This window comes from Gekko japonicus, unplaced genomic scaffold (assembly GCF_001447785.1).
Source record: "Gekko japonicus isolate JY-2015 unplaced genomic scaffold, Gekko_japonicus_V1.1 scaffold2619, whole genome shotgun sequence".
In the NCBI taxonomy this organism is placed as follows: domain Eukaryota; kingdom Metazoa; phylum Chordata; class Lepidosauria; order Squamata; family Gekkonidae; genus Gekko; species Gekko japonicus.
Window position 1 is genome coordinate 100,843 of NW_015166500.1, and position 22,228 is coordinate 123,070.

Consider the following 22,228-nt stretch of genomic DNA (forward strand, 5'->3'; position numbering starts at 1 on the left):
TCAGCATGAACCCTACACCTCTGTGCCTCTTTCGCTCCCTCCAGATCAACCATCGGCCAGCTTTCATCTCCAGCTCCCGTCGAGAGAAGACGACGGGACCACGTCCGTCTCCAGTTTCACCATCATCACTCAGCGACAGCTTCCCCAGATCCCTTCGGAAGATCTCCTGGCCGCAGAGGAGACCTACTCTAACCTGACCTTCCCCAGCCTGCCCCAGGAAGTCCTCTACGAATCAGTGGCGGTGAAGGATGGAGAGAGGGACCAGCCTGGCCTTATCGAAGCCGAGGAGGGCCTCCCTCGGGGCCGAGAGGACCAGGCAAGCGGGGCTGAGTATGCCCGCGTTCTGAAGGTGAAGAAGAAGGAGGAGGCAACCCAGGTGGAGGCCGGGGGCTCTCCAGGGACACCCTCTCAACAGCCACGCCTGGCAAAGGCAGCTGCGAATCCTCAAACAGTGCAGGTAGGTTAGCACTTCTTTCTCCGCCACTGCAAACCTCTTGGGGTTACCTTTCTCTGAGGGATCCTCCAAAAAGGCTGAAACTCCTACCTGCTCCGGGTTGGGAAATACCTGGAGATTTTGGGGGTGGAGGCTGAGGAGGGCGGGGTCTGGGGAGGGGAATTCCACATGGAGTTTGATGACATTGTCTATTTCGCCATCGGCCATTTTATTGCTTCTATTGTTTTATGGACTGCATGTTGTAAGCCACCCTGAGCCCTCTTGTGGGATAGGGCAGGGTACAAATTGAATAAATAAAATAAAATAAAAATAAATTTCTGATCACTCTCTGTGGAAAGTAGTATTCCCTTTTTGTCCTTCCTGGACCTACTGCCCACCAGCTTCATCGGATGCCCTCAAGTTCTAGTATTTGGGGAGCGAGAGAAAAAGAAGAAAAAGAGAAGAGGAGATTGGATTTATCCCCCGCCCTTCACTACCCAAAGGAGTCTCAGAGCAGCTTACAATGTCCTTTCCCTTCCCCTCCCCACAACAGAGAGGCACCCTGTGAGCAGTGTTCCCTCTAAGCTGAGTTAGTGTGAGCTAGCTCACAGTTTTCTAGCCTCCGGCTCACACATTTTTGTCTTAGCTCAGGAAGGATGGCTCCAGAGCAAACTGATTTATGCAGTAGTCAAATTGCTCGCTCACAACTTTAATGCCGGTAGCTCACAAAGTAGAATTCCTGCTCACAAGGCTCCACAGCTTAGAGGGAGCATTGCCTGTGTGGTAGGTCAGGCTGAGAGAGCTCTTTCAAGGACTGCTCTGAAAGAACTTGTGACTGACCCAAGGTCACACCAGCAGCTGCATGTGGAGGAGTGGGGAATCAAACCCGGTTCTCCCAGATTAGAGTCCACGCACTTAACCACTGCACCAAACTGGTGTCCTCTTTGTCAGTTCTCTCCACCCCATGCGTAATTTGAGTCCTCTCATTTCTCAAAATCTGCCAAGATGGCAAAAAGCTCCGTCTCTAGGACGTTTGTCAGAAAAACAAAAAAGCTTTAGGGTTGCCACTGACCCTCACTGGCCATTTGCCTCACAGGTGGAAGCAATGTACTCCGTGGTGAACAAGGCCGGGAAGAAGAAGAAGAAAACGGCAGACTTCGAAGGGGATGGGGAAGAGAGACCCCCCCTCCATCAGGAACCCGAAAGCAGGGCAGAGCCGCGGCCTTCTCCGTCCCTCTCTCCTGTCACCGAGCCCTGCTATGACTCTGTCAGCCACGAGTCCTGGTTGCTCCCCGACGGGAGGGAAGGGACAGAACCGGCGTACGAGACCGTCGATGCTCACTGGAAACCGTCCAGGAGGAAAGGGAAAGTGAGCCCAAACAAGCCGGAGAATCTGTACGAGAGTATCTAAAACCTGACCCGTGAACTTCGGAAGCAAAATTTGCCCTCCAGGTCTGAAATGTGACTCTTGTTGGGGTGTGTGCATGCAATAATCTGGATTTGGGACGTGGGGCGGCTGCCCCCCAAGCAAGTATACCCCACTGAGGTCCATTCCGTTCCCAAACACTACCCTTTCCAGGTTCCAAGCAGCCGTCCCTGCTTGTAGCTGCCACCACCTCCTGTGGCAGTGAATTCCACGTGTTAATCACTCTTTGGGCGAAGGAGTGATTCTTCTTCCTTGTTCTCACTGACTACGCCCATCACAGTTGTTCAGCCCACTGCGATGTCCTTCGCTTGGCTGTCGTACCCCGTGTCCTGGTCATCTAGATCCTTCTCCTTTCTTGGGTAGTGCCCCTAATGAGCTGGAGGTAAAAAAAAAAAATCGACATGTACATCTGGGTGGTTGCTCCTCTTGCAGCATGCACCCTGTTGTAATGCCTGATCATTTCATGCCCATGCCTCTCTCGGCATCGCTCATATTCTTGAATCTGCTTCTCTGCGTCACGATGGGCCTGGGCCTTCAGGGGCGGGGTGGTTCTTTTTATTTATTTATTTTTAATAAAGGTTTTATTGGCTCCCCTAAAAAGGGGAGGTATTTCGCTTAAAAGAAAAAAAAGGGAGGGGTAGACAGTGGGAGAAAGAGAAAGCTGAGTGATATATAAACTGGTAAATTAAACTGTTAGTAATGTCCAATTAATCTTCTTGGGCTTCTTCTGTGTGTTGTCAAACTTCTTTTCTTAGTCCTGTTACATGTATTCTCTGTTAGTATGTTAGTAATGTTCCTTTGAGATTCTGTTAATAAAAGGGTCTCTTCTGTGCACATCCAGAACCGCTTCTTTGCGTGCTGGGTACTTTTACTATCGCTGACGTGGAGGAGCTTCCTCTGTTGTCTCTGTTGTCTTCTCCTTCCGGCTTGTTAGATCCTCCTTCGGGTTGTTGTTAATACGCTCAGTTCATGTACTATAAATCCTCTTCCTTTCATGCCCCGGAGGTCCCCATTTTCGAGAATGGTATCAATTTCATTTTCGCTTTTATCTTCGCTCCCAGACTCTCTATGGGTCCTCCTCGCAATTGTTGACTTATAAGCGCTTATCAGGCACTTTTCGCTGTCACAATTCCAACTTATCTTTTTTGCAAAACTCCCGTCGGATTCACAGCCATAAACAGTCCAAACATTCAACAGCCGGCTCTTGCGCACAAACAAACGCCCAGACGGAAGTCCCTCCCTCCTTCTCCGCTCGCTTTTGCCCACCTCCGGCATCTTTTCTTTTTTCACAGGTGCCTCCTTGAAGTGTGAAACCTGCACTGCTGTAGGCAACCAGTGCAGTGATGAGAAATTGCCTTGTTCTTTTAGCCAAGATGCCTGTTCAAGCATTGCGTTTGAATTTTCAAGAGGTAGTTAGCCTCTAATCTGGGATAACCAGGTTTGATTCCCCACTCCTCCACTCGCAGCTGACAGGCCATAGTTCTGTCAGAGTTGTTCTTGAAAAAGAGCAGTTTCTGTCAGAGCTCTCTCAGCCCCACCTACCTCACAGGGTGTCTGCTCCTCCACCGCGGGCGGGCAAGGCGCCCTCGGGAGCGACTCGAGGAAGCGTCCGCCATGCGTGGGAGCCAGACCGGAAGCCAGGGGCGGGGTGGTTCTTTTAGGGTAAATTGTAATTGTGTGAATTGTATCACCAGTCTTCCCCTCTGTACTGACTAACCACGCCTGCAGCGGGGTGCTTCACCAAACCATTAAAGCGATGGAACTGGGAGTGGCATGGAAGCTAGATGCGAGTTCAGTAGCATCTTCGAGACCAGGGGTGGCCAAACTTGCTTCATGTAAGAGCCACATAGACTAAATTGAGAGTCAGTTTGGTGTCGTGGTTAAGTGTGCGGACTCTAATCTGGGAGAGCCGGGTTTGATTCCCCACTCCTCCACTTGCACCTGGCTGGATGACCTTGGGCGAGCCGTAGTTCTGATAAGAGCTGTTCTTGAAAAAGAGCAGTTTCTGTCAAGAGCTCTCTCAGCCCCACCTGCCGCACGGGTTGTCTGTTGTGGGGAGGGGGAAGGGAAAGGAGTTTGTAAGCCGCTCTGAGACACCTTTGGGTAGTGAAGGGCGGGGTATAAATCCAATCTTTTCTTCTTCTTTACCTCACAGGGTGTCTGTTGTGGGGAGGGGAAAGGAAAGGAGTTTGTAAGCCGCTCTGAGACTCCTTTGGGTAGTGAAGGGCAGGCTATAAATCCAATCTCTTCTTCTTCTAAATGTCAGATGCTTGAGAGCCAGAAGGTGACTTTGGAAGAAGAGGCAGGTTTAGGGTAGTGGCCTGAAAGTGACATCACAGGAAGGGGGACAGGATGTGATGTCACAGGAAGGGATGGAGCTTAGGAAGTGATGTCACCTGATCTTTGACCTGGAAGTGACATCATAGGACAAGAAATCACAAAGTGATGTCACATCCTTGGAAGGCACCCCCCCCCCAAAGTCTCCTGGCTCCACCCCCAAAGTCCCCAGGTGGTAAAAACAGAAAAACAAAAGTGGCAAAAACAGACATTGCTGGGATATATTGCAAAACTTTGTGAAATGGCAGAGGTACCTCAGCCAGCATGGGCAAGACACCGCTATCCCCACAGCCCCCTTCATTATACTGGTGGCAAGAGGCCCATGAGGAGCCTCTCGCTGCGCTCTGCTGAAAGGTCCCCATGGAGGGGGGGAAGGCAACCGTGTACCCTGGCTGGGGCCCTCCCTCCCCCCTCCCCCTGGAAGAGGGCATCCCCCGCAACACCCCCCCCCATGGTGCTTGCTGTAAGAGGCCCATGGAGAGCCAGTTTGGTGTAGTGGTTAAGTGTGCGGACTGTAATCTGGGAGAACCGGGTTTGGTTCCCCACTCCTCCACTCGCACCTGGCTGGATGACCTTGGGCAAGCCCTAGTTCTGACAAGAGCTGTTCTTTCAAGGGCAGCTCTCTCAGAGCTCTCTCAGCCCCACCAACCTCACAGGGTGTCTGTTGTGGGGAGGGGAAGGGAAAGGGGAATGTAAGCCGCTCTGAGACTCCTTTGGGTAGTGAAAGGCAGGGTATAAATCCAATCTCTGCTGCTGCTGCTTTTAATTTGATTTAGTTTAATTTGATTACATTCCTGGCTACAGGGCTGGTTCCCAAGCTTATGTGTCCAGATCTCTTATAATTCAATCATTATCATGCAAGGTTCTCCTTAGGTGGTAACCCTAGATAGACTGTCCCATATAATCTCGACTGCTTCCCCATTATGTTGGAAGTTATGCAGAGAGAGAGGAACATTTTATTATAACTGGTGGGGGTGTAGATACATAGGGGTATTTTGGCAATAGGTTATGATGCAAATTAGGCTAACAACTGGTTACATATTACCATTTGACCCCTCTTTGATATTATTGAATCTTTGGCAAGGTAAGAAGCCCACTGCTAGCAGACAAGAATTCATAACAATGCTCCTAATTGCAGCAAAGGCAGTAAGGTAAAGGTTTCCCTTACTTGAAAGCCAGTCGAATCCGACTCTAGGGGGCGGTGCTCATCTTCGTTTCAAAGCCAAAGAGCCAGCGCTGTCCGAAGACGTTTCCGTGGTCATGTGGCAGGCATGACTAGACGCCGAGGCGCACGGAACGCTGTTACCTTCCCACCGAAGCGGTACCTATTTATCTACTTGCAATGTCTTGCTTTTGAACTGCTAGGTTGGCAGGAGCTGGGGCCAGAGACGGGAGCTCACTCCGTCATGCGGCACACTCGGGTCTCAAACTGCCGAACTGCCGACCTTCCAGTCTGCAGCTCAGCGTCTTCACCTCTGAGCTCTTAAATGGAAAGATAGTAAATCACCACCCCCGACGGTGGACCAATGGCTTCTTAAAGTATAGGATTATTTTATACTAGAAAAAAAAATTCCGTTTGCACATCCAGAGCTCATGATGACAGAGAGATAGCCAACCTGATGGAGGTCCATCAGTGACTATTAGCCACAAGGTATAGATAGGGGCTCTGGGGCAAATGATGCTCTGTATTCTTGGTGCTTGGGGGGGAGGGTCAACAGTGGGAGGGCTTCTAATGTCCTGGCCCCACTGGTGGACCTCCTGGTGGTACCTGGTATTTCTGGCCACTGTGTGACAGAGTGTTGGACTGGATGGGCCTTTGGCCTGATCCAACATTGGCATCTCTTATGTTCTTATGCTTCCATTCCTGGAAAGGATGGCCGGAGATCAAGTGGACTGTGAACATTTATCTCTCCATCTAAATACAAAGCTTTTCTTTTTTTTGTTATTGAAACTCCCGTCCGGTCAAGACTGCGTAGACCTTTGAATATACTGTTTTTTAAAACTCTTAAATACTCGCCGTCCTTTTCTATTCAACTTTTACTCACTTGTATTGAATAAAGACCTCGTGTCTCTGGTTCTATATACGTAACAGGATTGGTGTTTGTTATGTATTGTGTTAATTGTATTGTGTATTGTGTTGTGCATTGTTTTAATACTTGCAGTTAAGTTGCCGGAGCTTCAGTCATAGCTCCATAGAGGCCTGGTATCCTAAAATGCACGTTCTGACAATCTTCTTTGCACAGTAGGCTAATCAGAGCTTAGGGATGGTTTTGGGGGGATCAACAACCATTGGTCGTTATCCACAAGTTATGACTGGTGTTTAACATCCTAGGGGGCATGGTTGTATAGGCCCAAACAGCAGAGGTCATTTCCTGCAGGAGCGCACAGGAGTGGAGCTCCGGCAGTAAAGAGCCCAGGGGGCGGGCACATACAACAAGCCCCTCCCCCTGCTCCCAGCAGCCCTCAGTCAGAGCAAGAAGCAGCCAGGTAAGCTGCAGACCCCCCCCCCAGGCCCCCTGGTCCAAAACAGTCCAGTGGCCCCTTTAAGACCAAGTTTTATTCAGGTACAAGCTCTCCCTCCTCTGCGAGGACAGATCTGCACGTCCCCCCCCCCCAATAGCTAGCAATCCAAAACAGTCCAGTGGAGCTTGAGCGGTGGGTGTTGCCTTCTGACACACTTCCGGTGATGTCAGGGGGTGTGGCATATGCAAATGAGTTACGCTAATGAGCTCCTGCACCTCTTTTTCTACGAAATGATCCCTGCCAAAGAGTACAAATTGAGCTAGCTTCTGTGGTGGTGGTGTTGTTGATTGTTCTGGTTAATAAAGCTGAATCACTTGTTTAAGATCTTCCTGAAGGCTGAAATTTTATAGTGTTAGAAATTTACTGGCAACTTTTGCAATCTTCAAAGCATTTAATAAAGTTAAAAAAAAAAATAACCGGTCATCTGCAGAGTCTTCTTTGTTCCATATATCATGTGAAAAGGGGTATGACAAACTTGTTTCTTCTTATCTACGGTTCAAAACCTTTAAAGGGTTCGATAACAGGAACTTCAGTTCTTCTACGTGGAGAGTTCAACAAGTTAGGGAGCGTCTTCTTAGAGAGGAAAACATTTCACACCTCATTCGTGAACCCTAATCAAAGGAACATTGAGTCCTGCCGACACAGTAGCCAGGGTGAAGACCATGTATCAGAATTTTTTCCCAAAGCAGAAAAAGCGTGCTCCAAAGATTTTTTTCAAGGATTTTTCAAAGCAGGATACAAGACCATATTTTGCAAATTAATAGCTGAAATTTAAACATAAAGACTGCTCGGGCATAGCACCCTTCTTTATTACAAACAACAGGGAGGGTATGTTTGCACGGTGGAAGTGAAAGCAGGGAGGAGACATTCCAGTCTAGGAGCCAATCATTTAAGATCCTTTACTCGTTACATTTCCAATAATTGTGCTGTTGTTGTTTAGTCGCACAGTCAAGTCCGACTCTTCGCGACCCCGTGGACCAGATCACGCCAGGCCCTCCTGTCTTCCGCCGTCCTCTAAGTTTGCTCAACTTCATGTTCGTTGCATCTATGACACTGTCTCACCATCTCATCCTTTGCCGCCCCCGTCTTCTTTGACCTTCAATCTTTCCCAGCATCAGGGTCTTCTCCAGTGAGGGCTCCCTTCTCATTTGGTGGCCAAAGAATTTGAGCTTCAGTTTCATCATCTGGCCTTCCAGGGAACAGTCAGGGTTGATTTCTTTTAGGATGGACTGATTTGATCTTCTTGCAGTCCAAGGGACTCTCAAGAGTCTTCTACAGCACCATAGTTCAAAAGAATCTATTCTTCGGCGCTCGGCTTTCCTTATAGTCCAACTCTCGCAGCCATACATGACTACTGGGAATACCATTGCTTTGACCATGCGGACTTTTGTTGGCAGGGTGATGTCTCTACTTTTTATCATGCTGTTTAGGTTCGCCATCGCTTTCCTCCCAAGGAGCAGGCATCTTTTAATTTCATGGCTGCTGTCACAGTCTGTGGTGATCTGGGATCCCAGGAACGTGAAGTCTATCACTACTTCCATGACTTCCCCTTCTATTTGCCAAGGAGTGATGGGGCCGGATGCCATGATCTTAGTTTTTTTGATGTTGAGCTTCAAGCCCACTTTTGCACTCTCCTCTTTTACCCTGAGCCAGAGGCTCTTAAGATCCTCTTCACTTTCTGCCATTAGAGTGGTATCGTCTGCATATCTGAGGTTGTTGATCTTTTCCCCAGCAATCTTAATTCCGGCTTGTGATTCCTCCAGGCCAGCATTTCGCATGATGTACTCTGCATATATATTAAATAAGCAAGGTGACAATATACATCCTTATCGCACTCCTTTTCCTATGCTAAACCAATCAGTTGTTCCATATCCGGTTCTAACTGTTGCTTCTTGACCCTTATACAGATTTCTCAAGAGACATGTGAGGTGGTCTGGCACTCCCATCTCTTTAAGGACCTGCCATAGCTTGTTGTGATCCACACAGTCAAAGGCTTTAGCATAGTCAATGAAGCAGAAGTAGATGTTTTCCTGGTACTCTCTTGCTTTCTCCATAATCCAGCGGATGTTGGCAATTTGATCTCTAGTTCCTCTACCTCTTCGAAACCCAGCTTGTACTTCTGGCATTGTGTAATCTTCATTATACTTCCCTAGGCGTGGTGTACCAGCCTGTGAACTTTACTCCCCTCTCTTATAACAGCAACGTCAGCAAAGGGTGGGGGAGACTGCTGTTCCCTAGATGAAATGAATCCACTCCCTTTCAAGAGAGCACATCCCACAGACGTCCGATCCCACTCCAGCAGAAACTGGAAGTCTGAGCTTGGATTCCCCTAGCAAACAACACTGTCTTCTGCCTTTGACAGGTGTCCGACATGCTGTTTCAGAGGCTCTCGGCAGTCTGGGAGGCCGTTCCTCTGCCGGCATTGCTGTCCTTCCTGTTGCTGCTTCTGATCATTGTTGACTACAGGAAAAGGAGACGGCCAAAGGGTTTTCCTCCTGGGCCTCGGTCTCTTCCTTTCCTGGGCCACATGCTCTACATGAATTCCAAGGAGCCTCACATCGCTATGCAAAAGGTAAGGATGAGGGGAAGAACCTCTCGGAGCCTTGGGAGGACCCTGCCTCACCAAGCCCGGCCCTGGTGTCGTCTCCACTCCCACAGGAGCCCCGGCGTTCTCAGAGGGAATATTGTAAACCAGCATACCTTGAAGACTATGTCTGTTAAGGTGCTTTGGAACTTAGGGGGGAGGGGTGTTATGTATTGGGACTGAAACATTCCAGGTCGGTCCCACCAGAGACTGGCAGAGCTTGGAGCACAGGAACAATAGCCTGCCAGGACTCTAGAAGTAACCAGTCAAGGAGTAATCTTATGTAAATAGCCTATCGTTGGGATTGAGGTGTGTTTGGGTGTGGCAACTGCATGCTATTTAACCAAAGCTGAGGCTCTGGGGTCTGGTCTTGCTGACATCACAAATGAAGTCGAGCTGATCGCTAGCTCCGAGCCTGTTCATCCATGGAACCCATTGTTTAACATTCAGCAAACAGCATTCAGAATGCGCATCTCATTGGGCTCAAGCTCGCAAAAGCTCACGCTACGAGGAATATGTGTCAGCAAGCTGCCAATTTCTCTTCTCTGTTGTATTCACTTGGTGTATTCTCTGGTATGCGCTTAATTGCTTTCGTTTTCATGCAGCCCTATGTGATGCACTTCTTCGCTAGCCGCGGTAACACGTATATCTCTCAAGGCCACAGGTGGTAGCTCCTTGGGTGGTCTCATGGCATGGCCGTGGGAAGCAGATATGTTTTGCTTATTAGTACCGTTTGCTCCCAGGCCGATGGCGCGCGGGGGAACTCCCGCAATTGGGCCTTTGCTTTTTGAATGCACTATAACCTGTCATCATGGGAATAGATGCTCATTCCTAACAATGATCCTGTACACGTTTCTATAGCTTCAAATAAAGTACCCTTTTCTTGCCAGAGTGAACTTGTTTGATGCTGTGGGACCTAACAATATGTCAGTTTGGATGTCCCACCAGGGCCGGCTCAAGGTGTTTCTGCGCCCTAGGCGAGGCTGCCTTATGGCGCAGATGCCGACCTCCCAGTGGGGCCTGGAGACCTCTGGAGCCAGCCACCCTTTTGCTGCCGCCACCACTGCCTCCTCCCCCCTGCCGCCACCACCACCAAAGGGGGGGAGGGGGAGGCACAGCTTGGCGCCCCATCCAGGGCCCAGCGCTCTAGGCAAATGCCTAGTTCGCCTAGTGGGTGAGCCGGCCCTGTGTCCCACTGGGATTTAGTTTCATTTTAATGGTCTCTGGACACTCCAGTTAGACTTATGGAACAAAAGCAAGATGAATCGCTCTTTACTGCTTCCCATGTGCCCAAAGCTGGGAATAAGGTAGTTAGACACTACCGGGGGGGGGGGGGGGATATTTCCTTTTGTCTGTCTGAAAGAATTGCTAGTAACTCAGTTAAGAAACTTGAATTGGTGCATTCGTAGGCTTTGGTGTCATGGTCTTTTTTTTCAGACTGTGAATTTCAGACCCCGGTTCCCGCCATTCAGGGACAGGAGCAATAGGCAGAAACATTAATATGGGATTTCCACCCTCTTTTACCTTCTTTTTTTCTTTCCCCTCCAGCTTGCGGAAAAATATGGCAAAATCTTCGGCATGCAGTTTGGAGACATGTGGTTTGTGGTTGTCAACGGTCTGCCTCTGGTGAAGGAAGCTCTCGTTCATCAAGGGGAAAACTTTGCGGATCGTCCAGTGTTTCCGATGAACACTGAGATTTTCGGGACATTCGGTGAGCTTCATTTATTGTGTCGCTTACATTTCTCAGACCTGAGATAAATATAATGTGAAAAACCCTTACACTGTTTCAGAACATGAGACCGTCATGAGCGTCCACTGAGGTCAGCTTTGCACTGGTATTGACTGAGAGTCAAAGTGGAGAAGAGGAGGAGGAGAAGGAAGATCAAGATTGGGTAGCTGCCTTAGTCTGACTGTAGCTGTTGAAAACAGCAAGAGTCCAATAGCACCTGAAAGACTCACAATATCTCTAGCAGGGCAGGAGATGTTGTGAGTCACTGAGGAGCAACTTGACTCTTGCTCTTTTTCTACGGCATGAAGACGAATTGGCTCGATCCACCAACACTTCCTTTAACCACCTCCGCAGGCAGTGCAGTTGGAAGTTGGCAAACATAACCGTAGAGGGGAAAACAGGACTGTTTTTTTCTTTAAGGTAAAGGTAAAGGTTTCCCTGGCTCGAAAGCCGGTCAAATCCGACTCTAGGGGGCAGTGCTCATCTCCGTTTCCAAGCTGATGAGCCAGCGCTGTCCAAAGCCATTTCTGTGGTCATGTGGCCGGCATGACTAAATGCTGAGGTTCACAGAATGCTGTTACCTTCCCACTGCAACAGTACCAACAATAAAACTTTCTTCAAATACATTAGAAGCAGGAAACCAGCCAGGGAGGCAGTGGGGCCCTTGGATGACCAAGGGGTAAAAGGAGTACTGAAGGATGATAGGGAAATGGCTAAGAAGCTAAATGCATTTTTTGCCTCTGTCTTCACTGTGGAAGATGAGAAGTGCTTGCCCACTCCAGAACCGCTGATTTCGGGAGGGGTGTTGAAAGACCTGAGTCAGATTGAGGTGATGAGAGAGGAGGTCCTAAAACTGATAGACAACTTAAAAACTGATAAATCACCAGGCCCGTATGGCATACATCCGAGAGTTCTGAAAGAACTCAGATGTGAACTTGTGAATCTCCTGACAAAAATATGTAATCTTTCATTAAAATCTGCCTACATTCCTGAGGACTTGAAGGTAGCTAATGTCACTCCCATCTTTAAAAACGGTTCCAGAGGAGATCCGGGAAATTACAGGCCAGTCAGTCTGACATTGATACTGGGTAAATCGGTGGAAACCATTATTAAGGAAAGAATTAGTAGGCACATAGATGAACAAAACCTATTGAGGCAGACTCAACATGGGTTCTGTAAGGGAAGATCTTGTCTCACTAACCTGTTAATGTTCTTTGAGGGGGTGAACAAACATGTGGACAAGGGGGATCCAATAGATATTGTTTACCTTGACTTCCAGAAAGCTTTTGATAAAGTTCCTCATCAAAGGCTCCTAAGTAAGCTCAAAAATCATGGGATAAAAGGACAAGTCCTTTTATGGATCAAAAACTGGCTAATTAATAGAAAACAGAGAGTGAGTATAAATGGGCAGTTCTCTCAGTGGAGGGGGGTAAGCAGTGGGGTACCGCAGGGATCAGTACTTGGTCCACTGCTTTTTAACTTGTTCATTAATGATTTGGAGTTGGGAGTAAGCAGTGAAGTGGCTAAATTTGCGGATGATACAAAGTTGTTCAGGGTGGTGAAAACCAGTGAGGATTGTGAGGCACTCCAAAGGGATCTGTCAAAGATGGGCAAGTGGGCGTCAACATGGCAAATGGGGTTCAATGTGGCCAAGTGCAAGGTGATGCACATTGGAGCCAAAAATCCTAAATATAAATACACATTGATGGGGTCTGAACTGGCAGAGACTGAGCAAGAGAGAGATCTTGGAGTTGTAGTGGATAACTCACTGAAAATGTCGAGACAGTGTGTGACTGCAATAAAGAAGGCCAATGCTATGCTGGGGATTATTAGGAAGGGTATTGAAAACAGATCAGCCAATATAATAATGCCCCTATATAAATCAATGGTGAGACCTCATTTGGAATACTGTGTGCAGTTCTGGGCACCACACCTTAAAAAGGATATTATAGCTTTGGAAAAAGTGCAGAAAAGGGCAACTCGAATGATAAAAGGGTTGGAACACTTTCCCTATGAGGAAAGGTTAAAGCGCTTAGGGCTCTTTAGCTTGGAGAAAAGACGACTGAGGGGTGACATGATCGAGGTTTATAAGATTATGCATGGGAAAGAGCAGGTAAAGAAAGAGGTACTTTTCTCCCTTTCTCACAATACAAGAACCCGTGGGCACTCCATGAAATTGCTGAGCGGTCGGGTTCAGCGGGAGGGCTTCTGGTGTCCTGGCCCCACTGGTGGACCTCCTGATGGCACCTGGTATTTCTGGCCACTGTGTGACACAGAGTGTTGGACTGGATGGGCCGTTGGCCTGATCCAACATTGGCTTCTCTTATGTTCTTATGTGCTTATGTTCTTACCTATTTATCTACTTGCAATTTTTTGCTTTCGAACTGCTAGGTTGGCAGGAGCCGGGGCCAGAGATGGGAGCTCACTCTGTCACGCGGTGCTCGGGTCTCAAACTGCTGAGCATCTTAACCACTGAGCCACTGGGGCTCCCGGTTTTTCTGTACTTTTTGATTTTTTTAAAAAAAAGAATACCATCTTCATCCTTTCCACGCAGGACTGATCAATTCCAACGGGTACAGCTGGAAACAACAGAGACGGTTCGCTTTATCGACTCTGAGAAATTTCGGCCTGGGGAAGAGAAGTTTGGAGGAACGAATACAAGCAGAGACGAGATACCTCACGGAGGCCATTGAAGAGGAAAAGGGTAAGCGCCAGGCCCAAACACCAGCCGTGTGGGGGGCTATTCAGTGAACAAAGGCAGGCAAGCCGAAGGTTACCCAGGGAACTTCCCATCGTGGGATGTACAAATTCCCCTGACAGGGAGTGAAAGGGCCTAGTGGTGCTGGAAGGGAGGTCTAGGTGAAGCCCTCAGGGAAGAAACAAAGGTTGCCAGTTTGGTGTAGTGGTTTGGTGTAGCCAGTTTGGTGTAGTGGTTAAGTGCGCGGACTCTAATCTGGGAGAACCGGGTTTGATTCCCCACTCCTCCACTTGCACCTGCTGGATGACCTTGGGCAAGCCATAGTTCTGTCAGAGCTGTTCTTGAAAAAAAGACCAGTTTCTGCCAGAGCTCTCTCAGCCCCACCTACCTCACAGGGTGTCTGTTGTGGGGAGGGGAAGGGAAAGGAGACTGTAAGCCACTCTGAGACACCTTTGCGTAGTGAAGGGCGGGGTATAAATCCAATCTCCTCCTCCTCCTCCTCTTCTTCTTCTTCTCCTTCTTCTCATACAACGGCATCAGAACCAAAGCTGTGAGGTGAGTGGGGCATTTCATGTGAGACCTTCTGCTAAAGCAGAACTCTCTCTCTGTATCCTGGACCCTCCAGATTTCAGTAATCCCTGCGTAAATCAGAACGAAAAAGATCCCCATTTGAAAACACAACGACGTTGAAAATACTGATATGGCGGGTGTCTTATTGTCAGAGGCTGATAAGAAGGGAGGTCAGTCAGGCCTTGCTGAGGCCTCTGTGGCCCAGCCACTGCTGAGGGCGTGTCACCTCAGCATGGGACGACTTGCACCTCCGGGACTTCTGTGGTGGGGTCCAGACACGAGGAGGAGGAGGAGGAGATTGGATTTATACCCCATGCCCTTCACTACCCGAAGGTGTCTCAGAGCGGCTTACAAACTCCTTTCCCTTCCTCTCCCCTCAACAGACACCCTGTGAGGCAGGTGGGGCTGAGAGAGCTCTTGACAGAAACGGCTCTTTTTCAAGGACAGCTCTGACAGAACTACGGCTTGCCCAAGGTCATCCAGCCAGGTGCAAGTGGAGGAGGAGTGGGGAATCAAACCCGGTTCTCCCAGATTAGAGTCCGTGCACTTAACCACTACACCAAACTGGCTCAGCAGGGTGGGGGTGATTCTGGGACTTCTGGGGCAGGTTCTAGGCACAAGAAGGAGGAGGAGGAGGAAGAGGAGGAGGAGGAGGAGGAGATTGGATTTATACCCCATGCCCTTCACTACCCGAAGGTGTCTCAGAGCGGCTTACAAACTCCTTTCCCTTCCTCTCCCCTCCACAAAACTGGCTCTTTCTAAGGGGGCACTGGCTAATCAAATTAAAAGTAATTTAATTCAGTTTCAGGGGGAACTAGAGAGGTGCTGTCTGGCTCCACATGGCCACCGTAGCTGGTCCTTCATGCCCGACAGCTGTGCAGGAATGTTCTCCCAGATTAGAGTCCGTGCACTTAACCACTATACCGAACTGGCTCTTACAGCATTAAAACAGATAAAATACAACCAGCGCGATAAAATTATTACCGTACACTAATAAAGCAACCACTCCAGATGATTCCATTCCACATCCAGGATTTCTTTGTTTTTCTTCTCCCTTTTCTTTCTGCCTTCTTCCCTCCTGGGCTTCCCGTCATTCCTTTTTTTTTCATCCCCCTTCTGCAATTCTTTTGCAAAGCGCGTGATAGCCAGTGCTCCCTGAAAGCTGAGTTAGTGTGAGCTAGCTCAGAGTTTTTTAGCCTCCGGCTCACACATTTTTGCCTCAGCTCGGGAAGGGATGGCTCCAGAGCAAACTAATTTACACAGTGGCCAGATCGCCTGCTCACAACTTTAGTGCCAGCAGCTCACAAAGTAGCATTTTTGCTCACGAGACCCCCACAGCTTAGAGGGAGTGTTAGTGACGGCCGTTTGGGCTTGGCCCCGCCTCCCGGGGCGGTCGTTTTGGGGTGCCGCTTGCCACCGCTCCCTCTCAAAATCCCAAAGGTGCCCACAGGCGGCACCCTCCTGGGGTAGCCTGAAGAATGGTGCCCTTTCCATTATTGCCCCGGGCAAGTTCAGAGTTAGGTGCCGGCTGCAGAACTTGGCACCCTGAGAACTGATGTACTTAAAATGAGCAAAAGCAAGTTGCCATCCCTCAGGGCTGCAAAAGCAGGCTCGAGTGGGCGAACACTTTCTGGGAGGGCTTCGGAGGATTCTCTGGCACTGAGAAGCTCCGGCCCACATACCTTCGGGGCCGCCTCTCTCAATATATCTTTGAAAGAGCAGTATGCTCTAGTAATAAGAAACTCCTGGTGGTCCTTAGCCCGAGAGAGATCTTCATAAGAACATAAGAGAGAAGACAATGTTACACGACACCAAACTGGCTCTCAGAGTGGCACTCTGTTTTAAACGACTAAGTTCAAGGTTCTGTTTTTGACCTATAAGGCCATGAGCAGTCAGGGACCGATGTATCTACAGGACCATCTCCTCTGTTATGTCCCCAGGAGAGCTTTGCACTCCTTAGACAGCAATCTACCAGTGATCCCTGGCCCTAAAGACACCTGGCTCTCCTCCGCCAGGGGCAGGGCCTTTTCAGTCCTGGCCCCGACCTGGTGGGACTCTCTGCCAAATTCTATCAGGGCCCTGTGGGACCTTCTGCAATTCCGCAGGGCCTGCAAGGCAGAGATGTTCCGCCAGGCGTTTGGTTGAGGACAGCGACGGTTCCATCTTGGCCGCCACCCTTCCAATTTCCTGTTGTCTGCATCTATTTTGCCCTCCCCACCCACCCCCCGTCCACGAAGTAGCTGGCGGTGGGAGTTGGAAGGAGGACTGGTTATTCGCCATCTGTTTGTTTTTAATATTGTACTAAGGTTTTAATTAATTTTATCTCGTTTTATCTCTGGTTGTACATCGCCCAGAGCCCCGCAGTAGCAGGGGCGGGGCGAGTACTAGTAGTAGAAGTAGTGGTGGTGGTGGTGGTAGTAGTAGTAGTAGAAATAGTACCCTGTTTTCCCGAAAATAAAAACAACCCCCAAAATAAGTCCTAGCAGGATTTCTATGCATTTGTGGTATAAGCCCTAGTGTGTCTTCTTGAGAAAAAATAAATATAAGACAGTGTCTTATTTTCGGGGAAACACGATAGTAGAAGTAGCGGTGGTGGTAGTAGTAGTAGACGTAGAAGTAGTAGTAGTAGAAGAAGTAGAAGTAGTAGTAGTAGAAGAAGTAGAAGTAGTAGTGGTAGTAGTAGAAGTAGTAGTGGTAGTAGTAGAAGAAGTAGTAGTGGTAGTAGTAGTGGTAGTAGAAGTAGTAGTGGTGGTAGTGGTGGTGGTGGTAGTAGTAGTAGTAGTGGTGGTAGTAGTGGTGGTAGTAGAAGTAGTAGTGGTAGTAGTAAAATAATAATGTAAACAGTTACTGATTTTTTAATTCTTGTGAGAAGTTACCTCTCACCGTTTCCTCCACATTCTGCTTTTCTTGTACGGAAGCTAAAACGGCCTCTTTCCCCCCCACAGGCCAACCGTTTGACCCTCATTTTCAGATAAATAACGCTGTTTCGAATATCATCTGCTCCATCACTTTTGGGGATCGCTACGATTACCATGACAGCCGGTTCCAGAAGCTGTTGCGTTTGTTCGATGAGGCCATCTACCTTATGGGAAGCATCTGGAGTCAGGTGAGTCTTCGTGGAGATCTGGCAGGAACGCCAGGACAGAACCTTTCTGGATCCAGAAAGACGCCCAGGGGGGACTTGATCCCAAATCACCACCTCACTTTGTTCCTTGTTGCTCCCGTTCTCTTGTGTTTTTCATGACTTCCCCCGCTCAGACACCCTAATCATATCCCACAATGCTTTTCTTTTCATTTAGTATTCTTTTGTTCCATCATGTGGGAAATCAAAGTGACTTTACTTCATTTTCCTGACAGACAGTAGGGGAACTCTCCATGAACTTCACCGCAACTGAATGGCGCGTACACACTCACCTATATATTTATGTGGTATAAAGTTTAGAGAGAAGGAGGAGGAGGAGGAGATTGGATTTATAGCCTGCCCTTCACTACCCGAAGGAGTCTCAGAGCGGCTGACAACCTCCTTTCCCTTCCCCTCCCCACAACAGACACCCTGGGAGGTCGGTGGGGCTGAGAGAGCTCTGACAGAAACTGCTCCTGAGAGAACAGCTCTGAAAGAACTTGTAACTGATCCAAGGTCACACCAGCAGCTGCATGTGGAGGAGTGGGGGAATCAAACCCAGTTCTCCTAGATTAGAGTCTGCACTCCTAACTACTACACCGACCAAACTGGATCCCCAGTGCCAGATTATGATCTGGGAGACCCAGGTTTGAGTCTCCACTGTGCCACAGAAACTTGCTGGGTGGCCTTGGGCCAGTCACACTCTCGGCCTAGCCTACCTCACAGGGTTGTTATGAGGATAAAATTGAGGAGAGGAGAAGAATGGAAACTGTTTCGGGGAAATGATGTACAATTAAAATGTGTGTCTGAGTTTGTGTCTGTGTAATGTGTGTATATATGTATGTGTATGTGCGCGTGTGTGAGATTAAAACTGGCTACAGGGACGTCAGGAGTGCCGAGTGTTAACGCATGTTCTGCACATTAACCAAATTCATACAGAACTGCTGAGGAGCTGGAGGAAGTTTTGAGCAGCTTCCTGGGACTGAGTACCACAGAGCCACAGAGGAATTTCAGACAGATGATATAATCCGGAAGAAGAACGGTTCACAAACGTTTTCTGGTCTGTCATTTCAGACAGAACCGTTTTAGAACCGGTTCCCTACCGGAATATATTTGTAATTTCAGACACAAACGCTTCTGTCACTGAACTCACTGAAAATGTCGAGACAGTGTGTGACTGCAATAAAGAAGGCCAATGCTATGCTGGGGATTATTAGGAAGGGTATTGAAAACAGATCAGCCAATATAATAATGCCCCTATATAAATCAATGGTGAGACCTCATTTGGAATACTGTGTGCAGTTCTGGTCACCACACCTTAAAAAGGATATTATAGCTTTGGAAAAAGTGCAGAAAAGGGCAACTCGAATGATAAAAGGGTTGGAACACTTTCCCTATGAGGAAAGGTTAAAGCGCTTAGGGCTCTTTAGCTTGGAGAAAAGACGACTGAGGGGTGACATGATCGAGGTTTATAAGATTATGCATGGGAAAGAGCAGGTAAAGAAAGAGGTACTTTTCTCCCTTTCTCACAATACAAGAACTCGTGGGCACTCCATGAAACTGCAGAGCGGTCGGGTTAGAACGGATAAAAGGAAGTACTTCTTCACCCAAAGAGTGATTAACACATGGAATTCACTGCCACAGGAAGTGGTGGGTGCTACAAGCATGGACGGCTTCAAAAGGGAATTAGATAAGCATATGGAGCAGAGGTCCATCAGTGGCTATTAGCCACAAGGTATAGCTAGGGGCTCTGGGGCAAGTGATGCTCTGTCTTCTTGGTGCTTGGGGGGGGGTCAACAGTGGGAGGGCTTCTAATGTCCTGGCCCCACTGCTGGACCTCCTGATGGCACTGGTATTTCTGGCCACTGTGTGACACAGAGTGTTGGACTGGATGGGCCTTTGGCCTGATCCAACATTGGCGTCTCTTATGTTCTTATGTTCTGTCCCGTTTAGGAAACGGGGCTGAAGTGTTTTACCTGTCAACCGCTTCCAAGTAGTCTTCAGTTTCCTCTCCTGGTTCCGATGCGCTTTTTCCCGCCATTTTTTGCCTGTGCAGGCAATCTCCAGCTTTTTTGGGCGGGAACGTTTGCTTTATAGGGTTATAGCGCTATAGCGCTCTAAAGCGAACGTTCAAAAAAAAAAAGCTGGAGATTGTTCGCACGGGTGAAAAACGGCGGGGGAAAGTGGTAAAGTCTGAAATGGCAAACCGCTTCAGATCCAGCTCTTTGCTGGAAGGGGAAAGCCATGAGTGAAATGGCAGCCCTGTACCACTTTACTCCAAGACGGATCAAAAACAGCTTCAAAACGGGTTAAAAAGGGTAATGTGAAATTCCTCACACTGTCCCACATCACAGCACCATTTCCTATTATTCCTGAGACAGCCAGGCGAGGTATGCAGCTGTCTCTATTGAATGGTCTGCAAGAAGTTCTACGTGCTTTCCACGCAGACTGATGTTATTTTGTTGGGGTTTTTTTTCTATAGGTATTTTATTGTTATTATTATTATCGTTCTGATTATACATTTTCATATTCCATTATACTTTTACAGTTTTCCCCTCTCCTCCCCCCCTCCCTCCAGTCTGTTGTTTTTAGTCCTTTTCTCTCAGCCAGGGGCATAGTGTCTGGAGCTTCCACTGAACGTCGTTCCTTTGTTCTTCTTCCATCCATCTCCAGTATATGGTCCATTTCTCTTGAATTGTCGCTGTTCTTTCTTCCCACGGCTTGTCTTGGTTGATTACAGAGATTATCTCTGCCTGAATAATTTCAAACACATAGTTAAGCCAGTTTCTCTCTGTCCATTTACTTACATCTTTCCATCCTGCCGCTATAACCGCTTTACCTGCTAGAACCATTGCTTTCAATAATTCTTGGTGCTTTCTCTCTATTGTCTCCACTCCTATTGTACTTATCAGCATTAATTCGAAATCTATGTTTATGTTTACTGCAAATAATCTATTCATTTCCCCTACTATATTTCTCCAAAAATTTTTAACTTCTGGGCATTCCCACCACATATGTGAATACCACCCTTTTACGTTTTTACAGTGCCAACAGTTAGGGCTTAGTCCTGGAAACATATTTGCCAACGTTGCTGGGGTTTTATACCATTTGGTAAAAAATTTTAATTCAAGTTCTTTAAACATATAATTTAATTTTTTTAATTCCATTCATAAGTTTTATAGCTTTTTGCTCTGTTATTTGTGTTTCTGTCTCCCATTTTCTTTGTAACTGTATAATTATTTGTTTCTTATCTGAAATCATTTTCTTATATATTGCCCCTACCAACCCTCTCTTATTTTGTTTCATTCTTTTGTATATCTCTTCTAATGGTTCCTCTGTACTTATATTCCCATCCTCCATTAGCTTCTTGACTTTCTTGTATAAACCAGCTGTTTTCAACCAATATCTTACTCCTATCTTCCCCTCCAATGCTTGGAGTGACTTCAGAGGTCCTCCATTACACATATCTTTTATTCTTCTCAATCCTTTTTCTCTAAGCAGTTCCCACCATCTATGATCTGTACTATCTTTTTCTAAAGTCTCTAATGGTGCCCATCTAGATATGCCTTTTAACCACTTTGGTCGCCATTCCTTCCAAATTCTCAATGTATTTCTCCTAGGCCCCATCTCTAATTTATCTTCTCTTTCCCCTTTATTTGTAAATATCCCATATTTCCCTATTCCTTTGCTTGCTTCATTTTCAAATTTGACCCATTTCTGATTCTCATCTCCCTCTATTTCTAAAAGTGTTTTCAGCTGAAACGCTTCATAATAACTTACTATGTCTGGTACACCCCACCCTAGTTCTGAACTATGACTATAGGTTATTTTTTTTGAGCTTCTGGTCTTTGTACTACCAAATATCCATTCCCTTATTGTTGCATTCCATTTCTCCAGTTTTTGTTTGGTAACCTCTAATGGTAATACTTGAAATAAATATGTTAATTTAGGTATCCAGAACATTTGTTATTTTGTTGCTGTTGACATTTGTTTCTCCAGCTGTACAGTACCTTCCCAGCCGTAATGAAGTACGTGCCTGGACCTCATCAGACAGTTTTTAAAAACTGGGGACAAATTAAATCCTTTGTCAAAGAAAAAATCGAAGAGCACAAAGCCGGCTGGAGCCCGTCCGAAACAAGGGACTTCATTGACGCTTATCTGAATGAAATGGCCAAGGTAACCAACCAATCAAAGTACAGTCAGCTTCTGTTTTTGATTCCCTCACATGAGCTCCCCCTAAGCGCTCTGCCTGAGTATGTCTTCAGTAGGCTTTGGAATACTGATCATTGGCTGGGTTTTTTTATTGAATGCCATGTCCATTATTCTTAAGACTATTGTCTTGCCAGTTTGGTGTAGTGGTTAAGTGCGCGGACTCTAATCTGGGAGAACCGGGTTTGATTCCCCACTCCTCCACATGCAGCTGCTATTGTGACCTTGGGTCAGTCACAAGTTATTTAAGAGCTGTTCTCTCAAGAGCAGTTCTTGAAAGAGCTCTCTCAGCACCTCCTAGTGGTTTGGTGTAGTGGTTAAGTGCGCAGACTCTAATCTGGGAGAACCAGGTTTGATTCCCCACTCCTCCACTTGCAGCTGCTGGATGACCTTGGGCAAGCCATAGTTCTGGCACAGCTATTCTTGAGAAAGAGCAGTTTCTGTCAGAGTTTTCTGAGCCCCACCTACCTCACAGGGTGTCTGTTGTGGGGAGGGGGAGGGGAAGGAGTTTGTAACCCGCTCTGAGACTCCGAGTAAAGGGTGGGGTATAAATCCAATCTCCTCCTCCTCCTCCTCCTCCTCCTCCTCCTCCTCCTCC

The 22,228-nt window shown here is 47.6% G+C and overlaps 1 protein-coding gene across 2 annotated transcripts in view; it reads left to right on the forward strand.

Moving 5' to 3' along the window:
- The first annotated feature begins 9,075 nt into the window (after positions 1–9,075).
- Positions 9,076–22,228, forward strand: part of LOC107111277 (cytochrome P450 2J2) — a 27,070-nt gene continuing 13,917 nt past the window's right edge. For both annotated transcript variants that reach the window (XM_015412224.1, XM_015412223.1), the window contains exons 1-5: positions 9,076–9,291; positions 10,852–11,014; positions 13,587–13,736; positions 17,246–17,406; positions 21,421–21,597. In XM_015412224.1, the coding sequence (XP_015267710.1) occupies positions 9,091–9,291; positions 10,852–11,014; positions 13,587–13,736; positions 17,246–17,406; positions 21,421–21,597 (852 nt within the window). In that variant the 5' untranslated portion in view covers positions 9,076–9,090. The remainder of the gene's footprint in view (positions 9,292–10,851; positions 11,015–13,586; positions 13,737–17,245; positions 17,407–21,420; positions 21,598–22,228) is intronic.